This window comes from Haliaeetus albicilla, chromosome 11 (genome assembly GCF_947461875.1).
Source record: "Haliaeetus albicilla chromosome 11, bHalAlb1.1, whole genome shotgun sequence".
In the NCBI taxonomy this organism is placed as follows: domain Eukaryota; kingdom Metazoa; phylum Chordata; class Aves; order Accipitriformes; family Accipitridae; genus Haliaeetus; species Haliaeetus albicilla.
In genome coordinates, this window is record NC_091493.1 from 13,697,818 (window position 1) to 13,724,391 (window position 26,574).

The window sequence follows — 26,574 nt, forward strand, 5'->3', positions numbered from 1 at the left end:
GCACAGAGCTAAAGTTGTCTCAAAAGCAAAGACTGTTGAGGGGGCCTGCCCCTTTCAGTGCTGTGAAATAAACTTTGCTCTGGATTAACCATGCTAGCTCCAGGACTGAAGCTCGAGGTCATGCGTGGGGTGGGGAGAGGGCTGACAGGCCCTTGTTCTTTCCAGGCATCTGTTTCGAAAGCCAGTCTTTGAACTATGTGAAACCATCCAGTGTTACTAACCACACACAAGCCAAGACTTCTATACTATGTTTAGTATATATCATCTTATTCTGTGTTTCACTTTCATTAACTTCCTCCAAACAGTGGGGATGCTGAACGGAATGGAATTGTGCTCCTAGCACATGCTGAAGAAAAGCAACTGACCTTACATTAAAACACAACCCAACTAATACAAACAAAATGAAACAAAGTAATAATATACACATATCTGCTGTGAGCTGCAGACACCAGCCATAATCACAAAAGTTGACAAGTTTTAAACTTACAAGGCAAACAACCCAGGAGACCGGGTAGGCTGAATAAGCAGGGAATGCTTTAAAATGTTACCTGCAACCATGTTAAAGTTACGCTGCTAAGCCTAAGATTAATGAGATGGATGCCTGAAATTGGCAGAATCTTGTTCCTCTCCTTTCAGTGAAGTACAATATGTATTTTGTGTACAATTTTATAGTCTATTTCTTTTGAGAGAAATGAAGATGAATCATTAAATGGGTTTGCTGGAGGAACTCCTACTGCAGGATGTAGGCATTAAGCCATTTTGTGGCCAGTAGTATAAATATATTTAAAAAAAAAAATCCCAGATCCAGCCTATAGCTCAGCAGTTATACTAGGGAAGCTTTTCCCCCTTTTCTGCCAGTGTTTTTTGATCCCAAATGTCTGCAGAATTGATTAGCGTGATACTGAAGGGGTAGAAGCAGGTATGGGGAAGGGGAGGGTTAAGACAATGCAGTAGCACCTTAAACAGCACAGTGCATACTTAATCTTTTACTATTTATGAAAGGACTGGTTAATCGTATGGCATAAATTCAAATCAATCTACTACTTCCCTACACGAACATCTTGGACAACTTCCTGTCTAGCTGATAGATATTCACAAAAGTATAGATAAAATAAAGTTCTGTGAAGGAATGCTCTGCCTGTGGCAAGAAAAATATCTTACAGGAGTTAAGGGAGTCTGCCTTAGCTAACTGAAGCAGTCCCAGCACAGCTTGGATGCAAGCCAGGGCACAAATGAAACCACTATAATGGCACTGATGGATGACCTCATTCTGGCAATGAAGAAAGAACACATCTAGTCTCTTCATCCTGCACCTCTTCAGCGTTTGACACTACTAGCCATAAGATACAGCTGTTGCACCAAGAGGAGGTGGCAGACAACCAGAGTGATGTGTTAAGATGGCTTCAGTCTTTTTCAACAGAACAGCACTTCCAATAGTTGTCCCCCTTCCTTGGCTCAGTTTTGTGGCATCCCACAAGAATCAGTTTTCCCTCTGGTCTCTTACAGTATCTGTGTGGTTGCATTTACTAGGTAGAATGGTTGCATTTAAATGCCAACAATAAGTATACATGTGACACACATAGCACTTGCTAGTTTTCACTGCCTGCAACTATATCACTTCTACATAGTGAGCCCATGTTTAGTGGGGTGAATTGAATTCATAGATGAAAAACAGCTGCTTGAAGCTGAACAAGAACAAGAGCTGACACTGGCAGCCAGAGGAGAGAGCTTTTGGAAATGTTTTAGGACTAGCGCAATCTCAAGATCAGTCAAAATTTAGTCACTCTTTTAGAACTTATAGTATTACTCCCCAAGACTAACTTGTTATAATTATCAAGCAACATTTTTCTTCCCCTCTCCAAATACTGAAGTTTAGCCCCTCTTTGCAGGAAATTATCTAGTCTGCTTTACTCGCATCTTCCTCACCTCTCTGCTTGAGTGTAATACTGCATACCTGAATATGATTCCTACACCTCTTAGGAAGCTAAGGGCATTCAAGAATAGTGCAACATGTGTCCCTAGCAATTCAAGACTCAGCTTGACTTCTACAACTTTCCACAAAAGAGAAGTACAGACTGGATCACATGCTGAGATCCTACAGACACTTTCACTGAATTCATGGGATATTCTAAACATCTTTGATTATTTGGTCCGTAAAATCCTTATCTTTGAGTTGTTTCATGAACTGGGCCATATTACCTAAGTGTACCTACAGTTGCCTTATTAGTATCACCAACAGTTTCACTAGCTCTTGTCCCCGAGGGCAGCAACCTTTTTAATGGCGGAGTCTTCACTTCAGGAATAAGGGCACTCAGGAATTAAGGATTACCACAAGCCTCCCTGAGTACAAGGTGTGCACAGTTTGAGCTTGTCTTAAGGTAAATATGTTTTGAATGACATATGTTTACGATATATTTAAAAATGAAAAGTCCTGTCTAGAACAAGATTTCCACTGCACTAAAGAAGGGTGGGAGAGACTGCCAAATGATGTTATGACATAATGTACTGTCTGGAAGTGCTTTGGTCTTACTGCTGATTATCCCAGGATAACGAACTGTCTAGGATATTTTCTTCCATCTTTCTATGCATCTAAAGGATGCATATCTCCTTGCTGGTTTTGAATCAGCACAGCATGCAGAACACTTCAGCTCCTGTGTTCTCTTTACGTGTATTAGTACTATGTTTAATATGAGTTAATGTTTGTCTGTGCTCCCTGTTTGGGAGAACCTCTTTTTCCATCAGTCAGGAACATTTTTTTTTCCCAGTCAAGTCTAGGAAAGTGATTGTAATTCTGATGTTGTAAGAGAGGTAAAAAGGCAAATTTTCAAGTTCCCAGCAAGTATTATAAACAAAACCATCATCTACACTCATTTTTTGTTTGAAATTCAGAAGAACCCAAAGCCAGTATGCAATATTTTCCCATCTACTACAGTTTCTACACTCAGCTGGGATCTCCTGCTCAATTTTGAATGGAACTGGTATATCATTAATTGAAAACAGTTTACTGGTGCAATTTCATGTTTAAAAATAATTGGCAAGTTGTATACAGTCAGATTTCTGTGACTTTTTTCATTAATTGCTACAGTTTGTGTGTCTGTTTCTACAATAGATTTTAATAAATCGGTCTGTAAGCTGCATTTCCTGCAACTACTTACAGTACAGTCTTACATATCACCACTTCTGACAGATCACATAGACTATAAAGTTATATTTCTGCCTCATGGGGCTGAGTTATTACTAACCACCGAGCCCTACAGAGAGAAGTCTGTTTATTATAATGTGACTAAAAGAAGCAAGTAGTCAGGGTGGAGGACAGTGCTGAGGGACGAGACGTGTAACTGGAAAGAAAGCTTCATTTGTAGATGACAGAGCACTGTCTTTCTGCAGAGAAGAATGACTTAGAGGAGATTTTAGACATACTTTTTTTTCCCCTCCACTGTTGAATTTTTTAAACATTAAGAACACTGATCCTGAAAAGAGAAGGAAAGAAGAAAAGAATAAGGAACAGCATGAAAGTCATAGCAGGAAAGAACGAACCATAATAGACAACTTTGTTAATTAACTACTAATAAGCACAGACTATCTGATAGTCATTTCACCTCATTTACTCTTCTGTTTTCTGGAAGAGAACTGATTTCAGGCAGCTGATGATCAAGTAGAATGCGCGTGTAGGTGAGGCTGAAAGAACGGATTTTATTGCTCACACTCTTTCTCCTGAAGGGAGACAGGGGCACCGAAGTCATACCTGTCTTTAATGCTAGTCAGCATTTTGGACAGCTCTGTTTCTCCCTCAGATGTAATACCCAAGCTTTTTTATTTCCATTTAACTAAACTTCCCACCATCTACAACAAGTGTATATTTTGTGTCTATTTTGTGACATTTGGTCTGCAACACAAGGTTTCAGAATATTCCCTTCAAAATCCCATACTGCACACTGCAATTTCTACTAAGAAAGGACCAAAGAAACAAAGGGGGAATAACACTTTACATACAATATGGGAGAAAACAGTGTTCAGTTTGCTGCTCTGTAGTCAGGTACCAGAATGTACTGGGATTTAGGGCCTTGGTTTGGACAGTGCCACCTGAATGACCTTTGTTTAAGTCCAGCTCAGCTAGCATCTGCACTTGTTTGTTTTTGGAAACATGTTTACATGACTAAGCGCAATGTGCAAACAGTGCAGATGCTGCAAAGGGAAGTTCATCTTCATGCTGGCCAAAATGGTCACAGGCCCTTTCCTCCTATTATATACCTTGCCGTGGTAGTACATCATCAGTCCAGGAATTCCAAGGCAGCCGTAGGAAGTCAGTGTGCCTCGGGTGCTTAATTACTTCTGCAAACTCTGTCTTGTCTTCAGCGTAAGGGGCTGTTCAGCTCTCTCCATTTAAGAGAATGAATATATCCTTTGCTTGTGGGGATATTAATCTCTATCTGAATGGCCTAAAGATAATTACCATATTCAAATAAGTGCAAAACTCTGTGCTCTAAGGCTTTTATTCATTTATTGTAGTAAACAGGTTTGTGAATAGTTAGTCTCTATTTCCTGGACAGAAGAAAAATTCTCCATCCTTTATTTATATGCCCTTTTACTGGCAAGGTCCAACTCTTTCGTTTTGTCCTTCCTTTTCACCAGTGTGACCTACTCCCAGCTGCTGGAAGCCCTGCGCTGTCCCCATCCCCCTGCCAGTCCGGTTCCCAGCCAGGAACCGGCAGCTGTTGCTGTGCACAACACAGGCACTGCAGGCTCAAATCCAGGCAATCTAGATCACTGCTTTTCTTAGGCAGAAATTCTGAACTGTAGTCTGAAAAGCTCTCACTGCCAGGCAGGAGCTTCATGTGCAGTTTTACGTCTGTTCTTCATTAATCCATAATGCTGGTTAGTGGAAGAAATGTTACTTTTTTCCTCTTGGTTAAACACTTGTAGTATAACCCACTTTTAGCTGAGCTAATTGTTTGAGAGAGAGGGGAATGCAAATCCTAAACTGGCCCCACACGCTTCAACAGACTATTGCTATGTTGTGGTTGAAATCAATTTCTTCTGCAAGTTTACGAAACTGACTTTGCTGTAACAGAGCTGCCTTAAATTTTCGGCACATTTGACCTTATACAGTGTTGAATGTGTCCTTCAATAAAGTCCCAAAACAGTTTCCAGTACATACAGACAGAGAGAGTGTTTTCCAAAGAAGCATCCTATGCAAAAAGCTGCAAAATTGTGTACATATTAGCTGGGACAGACCACCCAGCTTTTATGACAGCACTTGAGGGCTGCCATGACCCACCCCAGCCACCTGAGCAGAAGCTGCAGACATCTGCATCACAAGCAGCATGGCTCCTGCTGTGTGCACGCCTGGCCTGGTTGCAGGACAACAGCACCAAAGCAGGGGTGTCTGTCTGCTCCCCCATGCGTGATGGGTGCTTGTCCAGTGATGTGACAGGACCTGCAGTCTAGGCAGATATCTGCAAGTTACCCCCGCGGCAGATGTGTATGGGCACCAAACAGCAGCACTCCTAATCTTGTGTCCTTCACACTACCTATGCACCAAGCAGAATGACACCCAGCCCTGGTGAGCCCTTCTGCACCCTCCCTGCAGAACAGTGCTGCCCACCAACAGTGGCTGTGCAGCCTGCAGAGGTCACAACTGTAACATCTAAACTAATAATTTTAAATACCTCTCCTCCTTGGTTAATAAAGTCCTGTTAAATGCAGATCCATCTACATACTGAGATGGCTGCAAATAGCTCCAACTTTTCTACAAACAGGTATGAATAGTGGCATTAGAAGTGCTCCAGTTGTTTGCAGGCACTGTGAAACAAAGCAGTTCAGTTTCAAATCAGAGATCAAACAAAGGCAGAAAAGATTTTTGCAGCTGTTCTCCTGCCCTGGAGTTTGTTGTGCATATCTCCTTTTTTTGGAACACTTCTTTGTTTCACAGTGCCTTCAAAAATATACTGTCATTACAACCTTCTTGCCAAGTACCACTCCAAGCTGGTTATTCACCACTGCCTCTTTCCCAAGTCAAACTATGCATTTCTACAACACTTCTAACAGTCATTGACTGGGAGCAACATGCTCACTCAGGCCAGCCTGTGAGGTAATCAGCTGATCTCTGTTTCCTCTATATGAAGCAATGAAACATCTGTTTCATAAGAGAGTTGAAAGATAGTCCTTGTGTGGTTACAGTCTTCTGGCATTAAAACTTTTTTTTTTTTTTTTTTAAAACACCTCTGGTTTGACAAACTACATACATAGATATCACAACTACTATTTTCACTTTAAAGCACTGGACAGTTGTTGTCCCACCTCACCCACCCCCTGCCCCCTTCTACAGCAGAGCACTATTTTAATATGTAATATTTTAAAAATAGAGCCCACTGAAAAAAAAAATAGTGAAAGAGCAGGAAACACTGCTGACTGTTGGAGAAGCTGCTGAGAGAGCACAGATATGCACTTCTGACCGATGGGCACATCTCTCTGTGCAAGTTTGTTTGGTATTAACACTCCACTTCCTTGCTACCCTGCCAATTACAGTGAATATGTGATTCCACACTTTTTTCATACATCTCTCCTTCATAACACATTGTTATGTTTCTATTTTAATCCACTGTTTCTATTGACTTCATTACAGATTATGTTTATAGTCCTTAAATTCCCTGTCCATGTACTCTGAAGAGTTCTCCTTACTCATTCTTCATATATTTCTAAGCAGAAAAAGAAAATATCTACTCTACTGTTTTATAGCCAGTGGGGAAAACAGGACAGGCAAGAGAAGGGATTTTCAGGTACTTCTTTGCCTGATGTTGAGGATGTAACTTCAGTTCACACTGTTTAAATCCAAGTCCTAAGTGATAGTTTAGGAATAACATGGATGCTTTAGAGAAATGAAGACACTCTGGATTCCCCTTCTACTGCATATGCAGATAACAGGATGAAGGTGGAGGCTTTTCCTGTTTATATCCTGATTTCATGTGCAGAACCATGTCCTTAAAAAGAAGTGGGTAATGGGCAATCTCTAACATGATTTCTTGCACGTTTCCCTGAACACATCCTGGCAACACAGAGTGTGCTGCCCACAGGCCAGCCTGACAGCTGTAGCATCTTGCTGTAAAACCAAAGCACTCCTCACAACCATCAGAATAGATTAACAGTGACATACTTGACACATATTTCTTCCTTTTATCTTCAAGAAGGAACTAAAATGGCTTAGAACACTATTGTTCCTCCCGAGCTGGCTTGGCTACACCAGCATTTAGGAAGGGGTCACCTGAGGCACCATCCCACTGTCCCAGAGTCTTCTCTGTCAATTCCCATCAGCTCTCAAAATTTACTATGGAGCTATTTAACTACAGCTTCACTGATGATCCATCTAGCAATAACATTCTATCAAACTGAACTCTAACATTCACCATTTTAAGGAAAATTCCCTGCATTTGCTGAGTGAATTGTATACCTCAATAAATGTACATAACACATACTCTTCTTTTGTTTCCATTTATACATGGAAGTTAAATGCCAAATGAATACATTATCTTTCTAGATCCTTTTCTTATTGCTGCTGTTATTAATCTTACATTTAGAGTAATAATGTATTATGATAAAATTGTTTCAGCTTCTCAAAACTGATTCAAATCCCATTATCATTAACAAAGTCTTGCATTTGATAGCTATTAGAAAGAGCTTCTCTTCCTGAAGACCATACATACTGAGCATACCCCAGTACTTTTAGACGAAAGATTTATTACTGCGAAGAGTTAGCAAAATACAAAGCACAGACTGGTACCGCTCTCCACTGGATCTGTTTCAATAGAGTGGAATATTCTTGGTTACATGATGCTATCCTGAGCCATCTACTTTAATTCAACAACAAGAGCAAGAGGAGCCAATGCTGTTTGTGAGGAATCTGCTGACTCATTGAGCAAACTGTCAAAAGGGCTCAATCTCTTCCACAGGTTGTTGTTGACCTATTTATCTTCAGTGGAAATGTCTACTGTCCCTCAGCATCCTGCAGGGCTTACTAGGATGTCCAAGGAAGAGCAGGCTTCCCCTGCTTCATCTTGCTGCCTCTCACCAGTACCTTTGATAGAGCTCAAGCTGTCCCTCGCTGCTGGCAGGGGTCTTGTGTTGCTAAGCGTTGGACAGGAGATACAGGTCTCTGATATTAGAATAACTGCATCTGTGTATAAAGTAAGCGTGAAGATAAATCCATTTCTTATAGGTTTAATTTTGCTAAGCAAGAGCAAACCCAGCTGAGCAGTAGAGCTCTACAATTAGTGTAGATGGGGCTGGCCCAGAAGAAAGGCCATTTGTTACTAGTCAGCCATCCTAAAAAACAAACCTGAATTGGCCCCGCGACCCCAGCTGAAGACGTGGTCAACGCAAGGCAGCCCTCTGTCTCCAGTCTGGTCAGACCTGAAGACAAATGGCAGCTCTGGTGGAGTTCAAAGTTTGACAGAAGAACGTTTTCTGTCCCCTCAAAGGGCTTTTCCTGAGGCCCTCTGCCTGTCTCCTGCTCAATGAATGCTCTCTTTGTTCCCCCCAAGTTGACAAATGCCAGCGTTACAGAATAAGGATGACATTTCTGCTGTGGTATTAAGGCTGAGAAAGGGGATTATTCTGGCCAGCACCGGCCAGGAGGCAGCACACAAGGGAGGCTGCGCGACGCCATTGTTTGTGCTGCGACAAGGAGGCCCTTGAAGGCCGCGGCCAAGACCGAACACAAGACCCATGTGTGGGGAGACGTGCGCGCGCACTCGAGGCAGTGTCCCCAGCCAAGTCCCTGGCCCCATGGCACACCTGTGCCAGCTTCCTCCCGAGCTCTCCTCATTATGCCCGAGCACACAAAGAGGCAGCTGCACCGGGGCCGGGGACAAGGACCCTGCCGCGCTGGCTCGGCCAGGGGGACCGGAAACTGGGACCGGCCACCTCTTTTGTCGTCTTTTAAAAATCGAGGGTTTGTGTTGAGCCTGCGGAGGATAATGAGCCTCTCACCAGGCACACACTGAACTGCACATCCCCCTGAAATGCAGAGCGGATAAAGTTAACTGGTCCTTGGAAAGACTGAAAAAAATAAATCAACGGGCTAGGAGACGTTTGCTGCTGTGCCAGCCTCTGCACAAGAGTCAACTCATGCCTTACTAGAACAGCATAGCCTTGATGGTACTCCTTGGTTTGGGAAGGTAGCACCCTTAGACTCAGAGACCTTATAGTAAATCAGGTAGGATACACTTGTTTCTGTTCATCTTCTATTTTATCATTCCATATTGATTTTTTCTTTTTTTTTTTTTTTCCTTAAATCAATAACACTGCTGAAATACTCCCATGCAACAGAGAGGAGTATCTTAATATCAAAAACACAATCATGGACTCCTGATAAGGTTTTCTCAATGGTTTGGAATTTTTTCTTCCCCTCCAAGATCAAGGCAAATTCACTCCCACTGCGTCTCTGCAAGCAGAGAAGGCATGAATCTATCCATTGAGAGATGCTAGTCTAAGGAAAGAGTATCAGGGTGAAAAAGCAAAAGGGATAAAGAACTGCACACTTCCCCAAATCTTCATCCCACCTCTCCAGTCATCTTCTGCAGCAAACACCATAGCCAGCATTTTGTACCAGATGCTTCTTGCACAATACTCTTTCAAAAATGAATAGTTTCTTAGCCTTGAGCAACCAGAGAGACAGCATCTAGTAAAGATACTTTGCAGTGGCCTGTTCACTGTCTGTGTCAGGAAGACTGCCTTAGACTTCAGAAGAGTTGAAGATGGCCTTGATCACAAACACGTTCCCATGAAAAGTACTGAACATAGCACAAAGCCTTGTCATGCCTTCTGTGCCCTAGAGCCCCTTGGTGGATCCTCTGCTCTCATGAGGTTTCTATTAGACCATGTATTCATCCTTTCTGTTGTTTGATAGTGAGCTTTTCACTTTACTTGCCTGTGAGTATTGAAGCTGTCTGCTAGGACAAAGGTGGAATCAGATACTTGGAACAGGGTGATGGGTATAATCTCTAAAATAGAACTAGCACCTTAGGAAAAAAATGCTCCTGGAACACGTACAGTAGCCGAACACTGCAGCTATCCTTCACATGTGCTTTCTGGTGCAGTATGTTCTTCACTAGTAAAAGAGATGCCTAACTTGGTGGTGGGTTTTGGTGTTGGCTTGGGTTTTTTCTTGAAAAAAATTTCTCCCTTTGGGGGGAAAGATTATTTACTCTGTAAGGCCTGTTCATCTTCCAATCAGTCTCCTGATGTTGCTTAGGGTCAGTATATGTCAAAGAATATGGAACTACTACCAGTTGGCCTCAGCCTACACCCTCATTTTGGGTCAGCTGCTAGCAACAGATCTGGGCTACTGCCAACATCACGTGCTCAGAGCAGTCCAGTGTGAGACTCCTATGCTGACACCTACTCTCTGTACATAGGCAGGGAAGTGGTGACTTTCAGGAAGTGAGATTTTAGGTATCCATGATAAGAAAGTGCTGTGCATGAGTGTCTTTGGCAATAAAATGCTTAAATATAGGAAATGCTGTCTGGGGCACAAACATATTGTGAAGGTTGCAAACAGTTGAATAGTTTTGCTTTTAAAGGAAGGAATAGGCAAAGAGGTAATTAAAAAAACTGGAACAGAAATGTCATCTACTTGCATTAAAGGAAATGGTGATTACAACTCACTTTAGACAGTTACCGTTTTGTTTCACTTTGACTATATTCTGGTCAAAACAGAGTTTCCATTCAAAATTTTTAACAGCAATTATTATCTTATCCTGCTACACAGCTGTACAGAACAAACCTAAAACATAGGTGTCCAAAAGACGTAATTTCTCACAGTACAGCCAGACAGCCTGATGAGTCAGACATGAGTTTCCTATTTCAACACATAAGAGATTTTATTTCTCTCAAAAGCCACAGTTATGGACCAAGACATACAACATCCATGGCCTGATTCAACCTATGACCTTTCTGTTTCCCCAAAATTTTCAGATAACAGTCCTTCTCTTGGCTTGTTTTGTGACAGATTAGAAGAACAGAATAATTAGTAGTGAAGAGATAGAGTCAGTGAGCTAACTTTTTGGCAGAATCTGTATCACTGAAAGGGCTATAAATTTTACTCTTTATCTTTTCTGTGCATCAGTCATCTCCTAGATGCACTTGTTTCAGTCTAGCCAGAACTCTGATGTGAGCAGTCTTCACCCAACGCTTTCACTATGTTGTGCTCTCACCCTTCAGATACCTATTAACATTCTCACTCTGTATGTATTGATTGTGGTCCATCCTTCCTCACCTTCAGGACACTGCATATTTACGCATGTGATCAAGAAAGATACTACAGAGGTAACCAGATCGCCTCAGTTCCTTTCCATAAGAGTTTCAGTAAAATGCTCAAAGTTCTTCTAACACTGCAAACATCAACCATGAACATCACAGAATGGTTAACAAATTTTGGCAGCTGCTGATGCTGTTTTGGTAGCATGAGACAAGTAATTCTGTAGATGATTCAAGCTAGTTTTGCACATAGTGGAAAAAAACAGTGAAGGAGCACGGTGGAAAATGCAAATACAACTGCAGGAACAGGATGGACTGAGAAGGGAGGGAAGGATGGAAAAGATTAGAGGTGTGGATTCATACTGTATTATCACAAAATTCACACCAAAGGATGGTTGTCTTCGGGTCATCTAAAGTACAGGTGGATATGCTTATAAGTTTTCACTGTAAACCAATGGTTATGTTTAAAACAGACTTTTCTGATGCGCTTCAATTAAGATGTTAAAAACCTGCTCTTTCATAATAGAGAGACTGAGCCTATAGTAGAAGAAAATTCTAGCAAGGACTTCTTACCAGGCACCTGCGCATGCACAGGTGTCCCAAGCAAGTGAGCAAGCGAGGAGCTCTCAAGTGATGTTATGCACATGAACTGAGTCAGGTAGCTGGGATCTGAAGGCTCTTGAGGTAGACTTACACATGGCTGCTCTGGGCAGAAGGGGTGGGTTTCTAAGACTTTCTTCTACGCTTTATGCTCATGTGTAACCTGGCAGAATATTTCTAGAGGAAAGAATACTGGGAACAGAAAAAAAGTCCCTTTCACATTATTAAATATAATAAACATTTAAGCAGTTAAGATATCAGCAGCTGAAGTCATGTTTCATTTTGGGGCTATGCATAGCATGTCTTTTTCCAGGCTCAAAAAGAATGCTGTAATTTAAAGCAGGCTGACTGACTCAATACATGTTTTTGTATGTCATCTTGGAGACAGCGTGCTGGTGGGGGAAGGTGGAGGGAAGGAGACTGAGGTGGAGAAAGGGAGGGTGGTTGCTCATCTGGTCTTTATTTCCTTTCCCTGTTTCTTAATAGTTCAAGCAAAGGGCCCATTCCAGCTAGAAGCAATGACACTCTTGCTGTGGTATTTCATCTTGGAGGAAGACAGGCCACAGCCTGCTCTGTGTGCTAGCATCCTGGGAGCCTCGTACAGGGGTGGGGAGGTTAGAGGGGGTGCAGGCAGTCCTTGCATTGTTTTTGTTACAGTGGAAGGATTTCTAAAGAGGGCCCATGCTTTATCTTTTGCATAAAGAATTTCCTAGCTAGAAATCCTTGTAACAACTGTATATGTACTTGCCTTACCCTCTGCCATGTGGTTTGTGTTTACTTTTTTTAATGATGTATCAGTGGAGATGTCACAAGCAGTTAATGGAAAATGACATTTCTGACTACTTTAACCAACCATGTTGTAGGGAAAACATAAAATATACGAAAGAGAAAACATCTGTTAAGCAGAGCCTTTAAAAAAATTGGCTCAAAGGGTGAGGTCAGGGTCACCGGTGACAGGCCTATAGCAGTCCTTGTTCAAAACCCTCATCTGAGAATTGCATAACTCGAGATTCATGCATACTGCTCACTTTTGTAGTAACAAACATTAATTGTAGTCTCAGAATATGAGGTACGCTAGTACTGCCCGTACTCCAGATGAAAAATTGAAGCACAGAGAGATCAAGTAGCTTGTCCACAAACACACAGAAAGAGGCTGTAGTCAAGCCAGAAATGAAGCCCAGGCTTGCGGAGGCCCAGTCCAGTACTTTAACCACAAAACCACATTCTTCTGCTCATGACATGCACTCTCCTGATGGATTTTTCTTACTGTAGTTATACCTATTCTTATGCAGTGTGCAGGATGTGCCATGAGCCAGGTCTTGAATCCTTAAGGATTTAGTGAGTAGTTGAAAGAGATCCTATCCCTTTCAGAGCAGAAGGAAGGAAGAAGGCTGAGTTCTTCTAGAAACATCCTTTCCCCTGAAACTCATCCTTATCACCTTAAAAATATTTCCTTTGCTTTCCAAGAGTTGTTTTGAAGGGGTAAAACCTTTACAAGAGCAGAAGCATTTCTAATTCAGGCTAAAAGAAATCCATTGTTATTATGATTCATACACATATGAAGCAAACAAGAAAAGAGTGTGTCAGTCCAGAGGGTGCAACAAGCAGTGTAAAGTCAAGTCAGAGAAAAACAAACCATTTCCTGATTGGTAACGCTGCTAAAGTTTTATTTCATATTGCATTGTGCAATTGCATTGAATTAAAATATTCTCTGCTTTGCTGCCGCCTCCTCCTCCCCACGCCATGTATTCTCAACCTGCCAGTGCAATACCATCCCTTGTTTACCCCCTTTCTGAGCCTGCAGAGAGCAAAGTGCTCATCCTTTGGCCACTGCCAGAGCCCAGGACAGAGACTATTCAGGAAACTGGATAAAAACTTGAGATGTTTCTCAAAAATGTCTGTCTTAGTTAAGGATATTTCAGTATCTGTTGTAACAGGTTGACCTTGCTGTGGGCTACAAATTTTTAGGACAGAAGAAAAACAGATAATGCTTTGGGGTGATGCAGTTTCATTTGGAAACTAGAAAAAGAAATGGATGGGTTTTTTAGATACATGAATGATGTCAAAGCTTCTAATAGAAATAAAATCATTATTTATTGTAATTTCCTCATTAATGTCATTTGAGTCCTACAAACCACTCTGCCTCAGAGGAAAAAGTACCTTAGCATAAAGCAGTGATCTCACTGACATCCCTGGATATCAACAGACTGTGTTTCTAATGAACAAGCAAAAGTAGCAGATTCCCAAGTTGAGGTTTCTTCTTAATATCACTGAGGTATTGAAGTCCCTCCCAAAGTACTTTCAGCAAGTGTAGCCGAGCAGATATATAACATGGAGGAAAGCCACAACAGGTCCAGATTTACAAAAGGATAAAGGCACCAAAAGATACGGATAGTCATACAGCAGGATTTTACAAAGCCACTTGAGCAGCAGAGGAAGCTATCTCCCATCAGTGCCTACAGTCCTCTTTATATCTAATACAGGCCCTTTCTCTACTCCCCTCTGTAAATTCACATTAAAGTTATATCAGGCTGCACCCAGTATAAGATAAAGCTACCGTAGTTCATGAAGAGCAAGTACTAAATGTTTTGCAAACGGTCATGTCTGCAATTAAAGTTCCTACGCAGCTTTCACAAACAGTTCAAATAGTAGGGGCAACACTTACTCTGGCTGTAGTTTGATGTGAAAAAAAGTCTCAGATTCTCAGCTGAAACATAAACCAAAAATCAACACAAGCTCTGTGGTCACCACATAAATTGGAAAATTCCCTGATCCAAATCCTCTTCTGAAATTTTGCTTTGACCAAATATTGGCACACCCAATCCAGTCTGGACAGAGTATTCTCATGCAATTTCTTTACCTGAACACTTAATAAGGAAAGAAGTACCGTCACAGGATCTATTGGAGATCTGCAGCTGCATCTCAACCTCATAATTCAGTCCAAATCTTCTCTTCAGGTGGAGATTTTGCATAAGCACATCTCAGAACAGCAATGAAGCAGAGTGCAACATCCCACATTTTGAATGGGGCTTCAAAAGCACCTGCACTCAGTTCAGTGACATCTGTCTGCCTTCCTATCTGTTTTGCCTCTGGAAGGGTCCCATGACCTATGGAGAGGCAAGGGGCTACCAGAGCTATTCCACTGCTTTTTAAAGGGCAGATGATCATCATCTTTAGACCTGTCAGCTCATTGCTAGTGCAGTGCCCCAGCTGTGCCACATTAGCCCTAGGAAAAATCTGAAACCCACATGAAGCCATCTGAGGTGGACCAATTAAAAAGGTCCAAAAATAAGAGTCTTGACCTCAGCTTGGAAGAGGTAATGCCTGATTATAGCAAGGGTGTGACCCTCACTGCTCCCAAACTCTGATTCCAACTACTGAAAAAAATGCCAACAAATTTAATATAGTGTGCTACCAGAGGAGAAGGGGGAGGGATAGAGTAGGAGGGTATTGCCATTGTATGTTTTCAAGCAACAGATGAAGAGAGACAAAAGAGTCCACACATCAGGAAACTATTAAAATGAATACATTCCTAGTTTCTTCATAATTAATTCAGCATGGCCAATTTTGTATCAGAGAAGGGGAAAGAAAGATTTCAACCACTTCCTTTTATCTCAAGCTGTTTGGAAGAATATGATCTTATAACACTGAAAAGAAGTGCCTCACTGCATCCCAGCAGGCGAGTGTAATTTTAACTCTTCCACACGCCTAATTTGATATGCAAATCCCTATTTTCAGAATGACATACAATATTTAAACTATACAGCAGGGACCCAGGTTTATTTGGCACTACCCATTCCTGCTTTCTAGCCCCACCCCCTTTTTTACTTCATATTGCATCAAACAATACATTGAAAACAGGTTTCACTACACAATTCCCTAAGAATTTTTTTCAGTGTGCTTGCTTCGTTGTGTGAGTTAACATTTGGTTCAAATTTTGATGGTTATCTTCACATGCATAAAGACTAAAGGCCTATTCTTTCCCTGTTCTTGAAATTTTAGGTTCTGGGATAGGCTCAGTTATGCAATACTTTCAAAAGAAGATTCATTAGACAGCTATTTATATGCTCAAGTAATTCCATTGTTTTCAAGATCCTACAGGAGCAAACGTATTAAAGCTGTGATTGGCCCCAAGTATAGATAGTCTGTTTGGGAGCTCTTTCACAGTCATTCAACAAGCAAAGAGTAGCATGCACAGGTAAAATAAGTCCTTGAAGTGCAGTTAACAAAGATACTTGTTTGCAGCTTTCCTTAGTAGAAGATTTGGGTAGGGTTAGTTGAGCTCTGTGGTTCTGAGAGTCCACCAAACACATTAAACACTTGATCATTGCCTGCTGCCCTGTATATAACATGATATAACTGAATATATAAACATAGCGTTTGAAATTCTGAAACCTGGAAAATTCATGTGAACATTCAGAAAAAAAACCCACCAACAAAAAACTGAAGTTAGAATTGTGAATGCAAGGGGAGTTTTACCTTCTATTAAGACTCCACTAACAAGCTTCATCTACAGAGAACATGTTTCTCCACCCAAATTTTCTTGGGTGAAAAGGATTGACTGAAAGTTTTGTGGGTGTTATTTGCTTGCTATGTTACAATAGCGCTTAGATGGCCCAGATGAAGTTCAAGGTTCCATTATGCTACACAATCACCATATGTAGCCCAAAGTGATTATACAGTGCCACAGAACCACAGAAGCGGCAGGAAACAGCAGAAGGACCTCTCCCTACTACAAATGAAGAGCTGAGGTACAGTCTGATTACATGAGTTGATCAAGATCAGACAGAAAAATCTGTTAGGGCTACATACTCGATCCAGGTGTTGAAAGTCCACCACTAGTCCTGTCACCACGTTACCATTCTTCCCAAATACTTTTCTGTTGCACTGCTTGCTTGTGTCAATACCTCCAAGTCTTTTTTTATGAAGACAGAGACCTATGAAAACAGCGTACTATAATTAATACAGGTTTTTTCTCAGACTGTATGGTACTGAGCTTTTGCATGTTTTCTATCTCTTTACTAGCTGTGGAGTGATGACTAGGATTCACAAAGAAGGAAACCCACACTATCAGCTTCTGAGATCATTCATTGTTTAGTAATTGACACATCAGATAATAACTAACATTTGGCAATGCTGCAAATATAATGCTTCAAACTGACTTAGCACAGAAATGAGTATTATATGTCTTTGGCCCAAGGATGGTTCTAATGATCGGCTCAGCTAGGCATTTTGTAGCAGAAGAAAAGCCTTTGTTCCAAAAAGCATGGCTAGGATTCTGAAAAAATCTGCAAAAACAGATTTTTATTTAAATGTTAGAATGTTTGCCAAGCCGGCTTCTTGGATTTCTAGACTTTGATCAGCATGTCCACAACAACCATGCCTACTGCTTTAATCATCATTAGAAAGCACGTGCGTGTTATTGGTAACAAATACTGCCAAACCTTACTCTTGGTTTACCATTGTGGAAACAAGATAAAAATTGCAGTTAACATACAGTATGTTGAAAACACTGATTTTTCAAAGCAACCAAGAGATACATACTCATATATTAAAGTGACAAACAAAACTGGTCTTCTGCCATTTCAAAATTTACTTATAAAAGTTCATTGACAGCTTAATCAATATACTCTTAAATATTTCCCAAAGAGTAAGACTTGGGGAATGAAAATGTTTGTAACAGCAGAAATAGGGTATTTGTTCAAGCAAAATAAAAAGACTAATGTTATTTTGGATTGCACACTACACAAACTTGCATGTTTTGTTTAATGCTCTGCTGCTGGAGAATTGTATTCCATTCTGAACACCAGCCTGCAGGGCCAATAAAGTAGAGGACTATATTTATGCTCTATAGAGGTATATGTGTGAAGATGAAATAAGGAAAGGAGAAATGTGTGTAGGAGCAAACTTCTGTATACACTTGACTGTGAAATTATCGTCCACATAAGGTGACAGAATATATTACTAGCAAGAGCACAGTATATGGTGACCCCTGGAGCAGCAAGCAGACACACACAGAGCCTAAGCAGTCTTACGTGCTTCTAATTTTAAGTTTCTTTGAGATGCCAGGCATCAGCTCCAGCAACTCATTGTCCCCTTTTCCCCAGCCCAACGCACTGATGGCAAGCAGGAAGGCTACAATATGCATATTGCCCTAGAGTAGAGGTGCTGAGAAATCCTACCAGCTTTATGAGATGCCTGACTGTAATAGTTTCATTATTTGGAACCTCAGTACAAAGCTACTTCCTACCTTGATCAGGTTTTAAGAGCAGAAGTAGTACGAATGTGACAGAAGGTTTCAGATCAGCAATAACAGCTGATGAGCTTTAACTGCCATGAAGAACGAGCCTGTTTCTATCAGTGCAGTGGTGTAAATTCCTGATGCTTCAAGTGACAAGAAAAGCCATACAGTAGAATGCCCAGTCAGAGGCTGAAGTAGCCGTAAGCCTTGTGACAGACAAGACCCCTAAGAAAATCCCAGTCAAATAAAACTCATACTAGCCTCCTCTTAAGCTACACAAACAAGTTTTCAAGTTTTATTTTTCAGCCATGTCTTGCTCAGATATAGTTTTATTTGTCATAAATTCTTGGTCTGAAACATGTAATACAGCTAGAAATTCTATAATATCTATTGTTCAGTAAATCAGAAGTTTTTACTTAAATAGTAATGCTGTAACGAAGAGTCTGCTTTCTGACAGTTATCCCCTTTTTCCTTTAACTGACCCATATCAAGTAAGAGTTCTCATCATATCACTAATACACAAATTATACTAGAGGCAAGAAGGCTGAAACAAAGCATTAATTTGATTTCTGTATCCCCTAGACACTCTTCCTATATTGCACGTACTAAAGCTGTAGCGACAGTTCATTTAAATACCTCAGAATTCCCCAGTGTGACACATCAGCAATGTCATATACCAGCAACATGAACTACAGACAGCAAAGAAAAATAGACCAGCTATGTTAGAATTCATTTCCTAAACGTACAACCTTGCTATCTGTCAATGTATTCTGTTGATACTCAGATTTAAATGAATACAAAAGTCAGAAAGGACAAAGAAAAAAAAAGGTTGACCGATCTAAGGATTCCCTTTTATGTGCCATTTTGGCATAAACATGCAAGTGTGTCCTCATTCTCTACACAGCCTACACAGAGCTGAGAAAGATCAGAGGACTTCCATGAATTTCCCAATACTCTACAACTTGCTGCAGAGTCAGGACTAGAATGCCAGGACACCCAGTATGCCAAAGCAGTCCTAATACTTTCTTTTTCCTTTACTAATTGAACATTTTGGGTATGCTTTATCACCATCATTTCATCATTCTCAAAACTATGCATGTACAATCGCACAAAATGAGTGCTATGTTTTTTTAATGCCATCTCCTAGTTGTGCTGACTTACAATTGAGAGTGTTGGAGGGTTCACATTTCAAAATACAATTCCAGCCCTCCCACTCCCACAAACTGCTTGGGACCCAATCAGTGCATCAAGCTGTTATTTGCTATTATTGGTTTTCTGCTTTATTTGATGAAGCATCCTTATAAGCAGACCCTTACAGAGTTCTTCTAGGAAGGGCATCCACCTACCAGTGTCATGCTGACCTGTGCTGTATGCCTTTGAACTATGTAGCACAAACTTAGGGGGAGATGAGGGGAAGAAGACTGTTAAATAAATTGTTCCTCTGCATTTCACTTTTGAGGGAACTCTTTACCCCTTGTTGCTTATAATTAATCTAGTTTTAAGGAGGGCATGGGGGTGGGGGGGGTGGGGGGGTGTTTTGCTTTTGCTGAGTCTGCAAACTGATACTTTGGGAGAATTGTCTAGGGAAAGCAAAGAGTCCTTTATTATGTCTGTCACTGCCAAGTGATTTGGCAGATTCCTCCATGAGATGCACAATCCAATAGGTTGAGAGAGAGCTTGGCTGGCTGGTTACCAGCAGAAAAGCTCAACTTAAACACTTCTAGAATCTTATAATGGCCAATTTGTGGTTTTGGCTGAAGAAAGGAAGAGGATGAAAAATAGAGGCAGCTGGGTGTCAGTGAAGGATGGAATATCGATGTCATTTTCATTGCTGTGCCACACAAAAAAAATACTGGCTTTATATGTACATTGGATCTAGCCAAGGCAAACGTGCACTGGCTAGGCACTAGGTAAACCTGCAGTGATGATCTCCTTTGCCTTAGTGTTTGTCTGGAAGACCAAGGTGATGTATCGCTGTCTCATGAATCAGAGGGCAAGGCCCTTTCATTTGGCTAACTGCCAGTGAACAGAGGGCCCAGTGAGGGCTTTCGCAGAATCTGTGCTGCTTCCCAAATTCAAGGCCAGAGGGAGTCCCCTTCAGCCTCAGCACTAACACTGCCAGTCCAAGACTGGCTTCAGTTTGTGCCTCAGGGCCACAAGGAGGGAAGGGGCTCTGGGATGCCACAGCTCCCACCCCAGGGGTACCTCAGGGAAGGAAGGCTCTTCTTTCTGCAAATCCCCTGCTGATTCCCAAAGTCAAAGCAGCACAAAGAATCTGTTGCATAGGCCTAGATCTGGGCATTGAGACATATTTCAAGTAATGGCTAGTTTCTGGTCCTTCTAGAAAAATCTGATTAGTTTTGATAATCCCCAAAGGCCTACCTGTCCTAGGTGCATTAAATCATCTTTGAAATGTCTGAATGAAGATACATATAGCTGTTGGAAAGCCATACAGTCACATAGCAGGAACAATGCTGGGAGCTTTGGTTTTACAGAGTCAGCCTGTCAAATCAGAATTTAAAGCATAAAATTGTCAACTCCCCAGACAAAAAGAATGCTGAAAACATAAAAACCTTTTTCACATTACAGTTTGTAATGCAGTTTGAATATTATTTCAATGGTAAGACAGAGTTCCACCAAGCTTTAACAACCAAGGGTAGAAACCTGGCCAGAGACTACCTGGGCCTAAAGGCAATGTTACCAACACACGTTAACATGGCAACAAAAAAATATTTTGCCATTATGAATAAGGGCCAAGTTTGCCAGGTTAACTTGGAACATAAATAAATCCCTATCTGCAGAAAGAGTAAGAAAAGATAATGCTCAGTGAGGGAATTGTAGGACCTGAACACCAACCAAGGTTTATTATTAAACACCATTCAAATCAAGCCAGGGTGGGGAGGGAATAGGTTAATGGTTAAACACGGTAAATCCCACATTTTGTAAAGTAAGAGTCTTAAGGTTAATACCAAAAGACAAAAATGTATCTTCTTGCTCTTTTTTGGCACTTAGTTAAGAAAAACCTTTGGTGAAAACAGTTCTTGCCCTCCAGCTGGATGAGGACTGAGACACCTCTGTCACAGAGTGACCGGGTGCTCGAGCACCCTGCCAGGCAGGGCTGGCTGCTTCTGCGCCAAGGAGCAGGCTGTTTCTTGGAAATGTTTATGCAATTCAACTGTGCTGCTGCTGAAGCCACAGACACACACACACAAAAAACCCCAAAAGCCACACACACACAAAAAAAAAACCCCACACCAAAAACACCCAGACTCAGACCTCTCAGGCCATTAGTGTATCTCACTCGGGTTTTGCCTTCCACCAAATACTGTCAAATTTCTGTTTTGTTTGGACCTGAAGGGTGGAGGGAGTTGGAGAGTTGCCTTCGCTGCTGTCAGTGCTTCCTAATGATGTTTCTCACTAGAGAAAATGAGCTTGTTTGTTTGAGAATCCAAATTCTCTGTGGGGCATGGTTTGGGAAGCTGAAGATATGTGAAGGAAAGTAATATCTGTTAGGGCAAAGTATAAACATCCATAAAGCAGAATAGCGAAACACCTACAGAGAGCGTTGTAGCTTTGCCAGCAAACTAATTAAAGTCACTGACTGAGGAGGGAGCTGTGACAGCCGAAAAGTTAAAATAAAAATAAATCAGAAGTTTAGTCTAGCAATTATAACAGGAAATTACCACTGGAGTCAGGGCTTCTACGTTCTTTTCCTGGTTCTGCTTCCGATTTACTGAGCAAGTTGTAGAAGCCAACTTTTAAAAGTAGCTTCTAATTTGGAAAGCCTCCGTTCCTGATGCCCAGCTGTACACACAGAGGACTTCACCGACTAGCATCTTCAGTGCCCTCCTGCGCCTTCGTGAGGGCAAAGCATTTCAGGGCATTGGCATCTCTGAAGTCAGCTGACCTGGAGAAACCTACAGTTATCAGCCCCCTCAAAGTGGCCATCTCGGAAAGTTTCCTCTGTCTGTGAATTGTGGCTAGCGCAACATATTGCTGTGGGAGTCTGATGTTTAAATGCTCTTCATGGCTGGCATAACATACTGCAGTGGGAGTGTTATGTTTAAATACTGTTTATAAACATTTACAAGACTTCTCAGACACACTCTGTCTCCAAAGTCAGCACTATTACTTTTGGAAATAATGCACTCTGTGACCTGCATGTTTTCTGAAAGGACTGCTTTTTTGTAGGGGCAATGAAGCTGCATTTCCAGGTCTGACTGCAAGAGGAATTTAAGTAGAATGCAACTGAAACTGAGAATCAGAAAGAACTCATCTTCTGTTCAATAGCATAGCCCCAATTGAAACTACAAATAAAGCAATCTGTGATGCCTCATGAAGAGGAGGAACGTCTCTCAATCATGAGAGCTCTCTGTAGACAGGGTTCCTATTCAATTCCATGAGAATTTCTAAATGAAGAGAGCATGTGGCTCCTTCTTACACTGACTTAAGTTGTGCTACAAATTCCTCAGAGGCAGAGCCAAATTAAGCGTCCAGAATAAGGATGTCTCCCTAAGTTGACTTTTTCCTGCCCTACATTCAATTACAATCTCCCATCCTTATCAAGGGACACCATGGATCAGAGGATTACACTCTGGGTGCCTGCCAGCACTCATTTAGTTATGGAAGTCCAAATGTTTCTCATTATACCAATGAACTTTTTTTTTCTTCTGTGCAATACTTCTGTAAATATATGTGTCCTGGTGTCAGCTTCATCTTTGCTATAAGCAAGAGAATATTTACAGTGGCTTGCCAGATTGAGTGTCATGAAGCAAATTATTATAGACGTTTGCCTGTTTGTAATGGAGGTTGCTACTGCATCTGATCTTTTAAAGAAGAATATTGTTATGCTGAGGAATAAGCATGAAAAATAGAGAATGTTGTTTACTGACACTACGGGGTGGGGGCGGGGCAAGGGGGAAGAGAGGCCAGAGTAGGTTTGGGGTCCTGTTGCTCCTCTTGTGCCTGCCAGCTTGCAGTGGGGAGTGCACTCAATGTTCCTTTCCCTCTTGCTCCCATGTGCGACCCTGGAGGTAACACAGCATACACCATCTCCATCAGCCATGGGAGCTTGAGTCTCAGAGCTCCTGCCAAGCTCAGGTCTTCTGCCAACCACCTGCTTTTTCAACCCGTGTTTTCACATAGAAAACAATTTGGACCTACACACTGAGAAATCATACAAGCTCCCAAAACAAAAACAAACCCTTTCCCAGCATGATGGGTCATTTAACCTTTGTAAACTTCATCTGGGAACCTTTATAAAAAAAACAAAACCAAACCTACAGAGGCATGATATATAAATAAATGACAAAGAATCCTTTGATAGGTGATCGTACCATTCTGCCACTATAGAGGCAAAGTATCTCCCTCTAGGCAACAATAAACAAAATACAGTGAATACATGGGCAGTATTTCAACACCTGCTAGAGACTCTGGGAAAATGGCTTCATCTTTACAGCTACCTTCAGGACAGCTGTATGCAATAGTCTCATCTTCACCTTACCATATTAGCATATTACATAGCTTACTATATTTTTGTTGAGTACAACACACGGGTTTAGTGAGTGTATTTAGAAAAAATAAAAACAATATTTGCATAAGGTCATTGTCTACTCTACTAGCTTCCCTAGCTAAGAGGGCTTTCTTTAGGGGACATTTAACATTTAGATGTCACAATAGTCTATTTGAAAATCCCTTCCTATTTCCTTTGAAATGTAAAGATCAGTGAAACCCATTACCAAGAGCAAGAAACCAAATGAAATTCATGAAATGAATGATTTCCACAGTCAAAACCATGTCTTTCCTTCATACTCAATCCCAATTTGTGCACACTCATAAAATAATGCGTATCCACATACTAATGAATTGCCAGTATTTCATTGTTTAGAGGCTGTGCAAAGCTGAATTATAAAAAGTTTTCTTAATGATAGGTTCTAGTGGGGAATAGACAAGGATCTAGTTGAGAAATATAGTTCTTTACTCGTGAGCTACTTCTCCAGATGCTATATATAATAGCAATATATACTCAATAGAGATGATCTTATCATAATGAAATGGATATTAAAACTGTTCATTGCAAAAAGCTTACAGGCCTGTTTCTAAATACAATGTTCAGTGTCAGAAGTGTTACACGTTTTCTTGAACTTTTGAATGCTTCTTACAAAAGTAACTCTCAGAACTGTTAAACTGTGGCTTCAACACATGCAGTCTTCACTAAGGGGATATGACCTTCATGTCTGCCTCCACTATCTTTTGCCCAAAGTTTCCCAATTAAAAACCCATTACTCTTCTACTACTCCCCCACACCCCTTTTTGGTCATTCATTGCTCCTTCCCTTTGTTTTGTAGGCTCGTCCAAAAGGAGAAGGCCTGACTCCGTACCAGGGCAAGAAACGCTGCTTCGGTGAATATAAGTGCCCCAAGTGCAAGAGAAAATGGATGAGTGGAAACTCCTGGGCTAACATGGGACAAGAATGTATCAAGTGCCACATTAATGTTTATCCTCACAAACAGGTAGGAGAAGTGAAGACCTGCTGGCATACAGACTTGGAACTAGGAATGTTCTTAACTTTGTAAAGCATGGGTAGTACTTAAACAGGACTCGATGTGGACTACAACATGCCACAAAAAGTTGTTTCTCAGATGAGCCCCTGTTCTCAGTCCTGAAAGTCTAGACTGATGTCATCAGAGTCGCAAAATTTGAATGTCCCATCTTTCAGTAAAAATACCTCCAAAACAAAGTCTTTACCTGCCTTTATTATAGAAACAGACTGTGTGGCCTTATAATCTGAGATGTAGTAAAACAAGTTCGGCAGTAGCAATGGGCCTCCTAGTTCTTCTGATTCTTTTCCTATTTACACCAATTTAACATTTCATTCCACTGGTGTCAGTGGAGTTATTTCCCATGTGTACTACTTTTTTCACCTGTTGAAATATGATTGGATCTGGTCAAGGGGCTATGTCTATTTATAAAGATTAGTGATAAAAGAGAACAATACTAAGATGACTCCTGCCTACAGAATTTAATAACAGTAAAGCAAGACAGCCTTGTTAAAGAGAGGTTTCTCAGTTTTCATAATACCAAGTCAAGCCCAAGCAAAGAACTTCAAGTGAAAGCCTTTTATTAAGCTGAAAGGGTCAAATCTAAGAAGTAGCTCTGCTAGGAAAGCTGTATCTGCCATCCTGTCAGCCACAGGGCACATGGTACACACAACCTTCTTTCCTGCTCCCTGCAGGTTGCAGTTGCATCTATCCCTTGAGGTAATTTCCTGCATTTCCAGCTCATGATGGGAAAACTGACTGTCAGTTCCTGCTTGTATCCCACAAGATTATGTCACAAGCAGTCAACCAGCTCAGCAGTCTTTAGTGGGAGACAGACAGACCAACGGCATGAGCTTATACCCCTTGTTTCCCTGACAAACCAGGCTACAGACTGGCTGTCAAAGCTGAATTTTCATGCAGAAAGTCACTTTTGACAACCCCATGAAAAATAGATTTGTCCATCATGGAAAAATTTGAGGACGATTTCACAATATCACAGAAAATTGTGGGTGGAAAAGGTGAGAATTATTTTAAAAGAGTTTGGAAGGTGTGATTTGCCTCAGGTGCAATTCATCCTAGATGAATCTCAGTAATAAATAGAGCTTTGCATGGGTCAAGTTACCTGCTGCCCACTCAGGCTGCTCAAACCATAGACAGATCATTTGGATGTACTTGCAATGGGTGCAAAGGAAAGTCCATCAGGAGCCTTAGGTGTCTCATTAGTTACTTAAGTGCTTGCAAAAATCCTATAAAAAGCTCTTTCCATGGGGTCATAAGGAACACTTCACACTTTCTCATGATATTTTGGAGGGGACGGTGTCAGGAAAAAAAATCCTGAAGAAGGATACTGTGACTTTATTATGATGAATAGACAGAGGAATATTGAAGTTCATCTCAACAAGCAGGAAGAAGAGATACAAATAAGTTTATTAAGCTTTATCCCACAAAGGAATATCAAATCAACTTGACTTCCTCCTCTTGTACACATGTTCATGCTCATCTAATACTAAGGGCAAGATGTGGCTCAGTGTCTACGGCAACATTGCATTCCAGTATGAAGCCAAAATATTGATTTAGGAGTGCTAGTACCTTGAAGCAATATGAATTGCACTTAAAATGTAGTATTTGAAGCCTGCCACACCTGTAGCAGAAGCCTTGGTTTAAACTTGACATACTTCACTACGAGACAATCATCCTTTCTTTCTATCATGGGAATTTTTCTACTTTATGATGAACTTGTACAATTCCCTGGCTGAGCCCATGCATATCTTTGTTTCTGTTGGCCACTTGAAATGGTGTGATCCATTCCCCTTTCTCTGGGCTAAGCCACTCTGATTCCAAACCTGAAAACAAGAGGTCATCTTTAGAAACTGCAGTCTAATTTCCCTGACAAAACTGTGACTGGAAACTATATTGCAAGTGAGAAAAAGCAAGGATCCC

The 26,574-nt window shown here is 41.1% G+C and overlaps 1 protein-coding gene across 1 annotated transcript in view; it reads left to right on the plus strand.

Annotated features, from left to right (window-relative positions):
• ZCCHC24 (zinc finger CCHC-type containing 24) overlaps positions 1-26,574 on the plus strand; it is a 114,465-nt gene that overhangs the window by 79,383 nt on the left and 8,508 nt on the right. Inside the window, exon 3 of the mRNA XM_069796189.1 lies at positions 24,442-24,606. Within this exon, the coding sequence (XP_069652290.1) occupies positions 24,442-24,606 (165 nt within the window). The remainder of the gene's footprint in view (positions 1-24,441; positions 24,607-26,574) is intronic.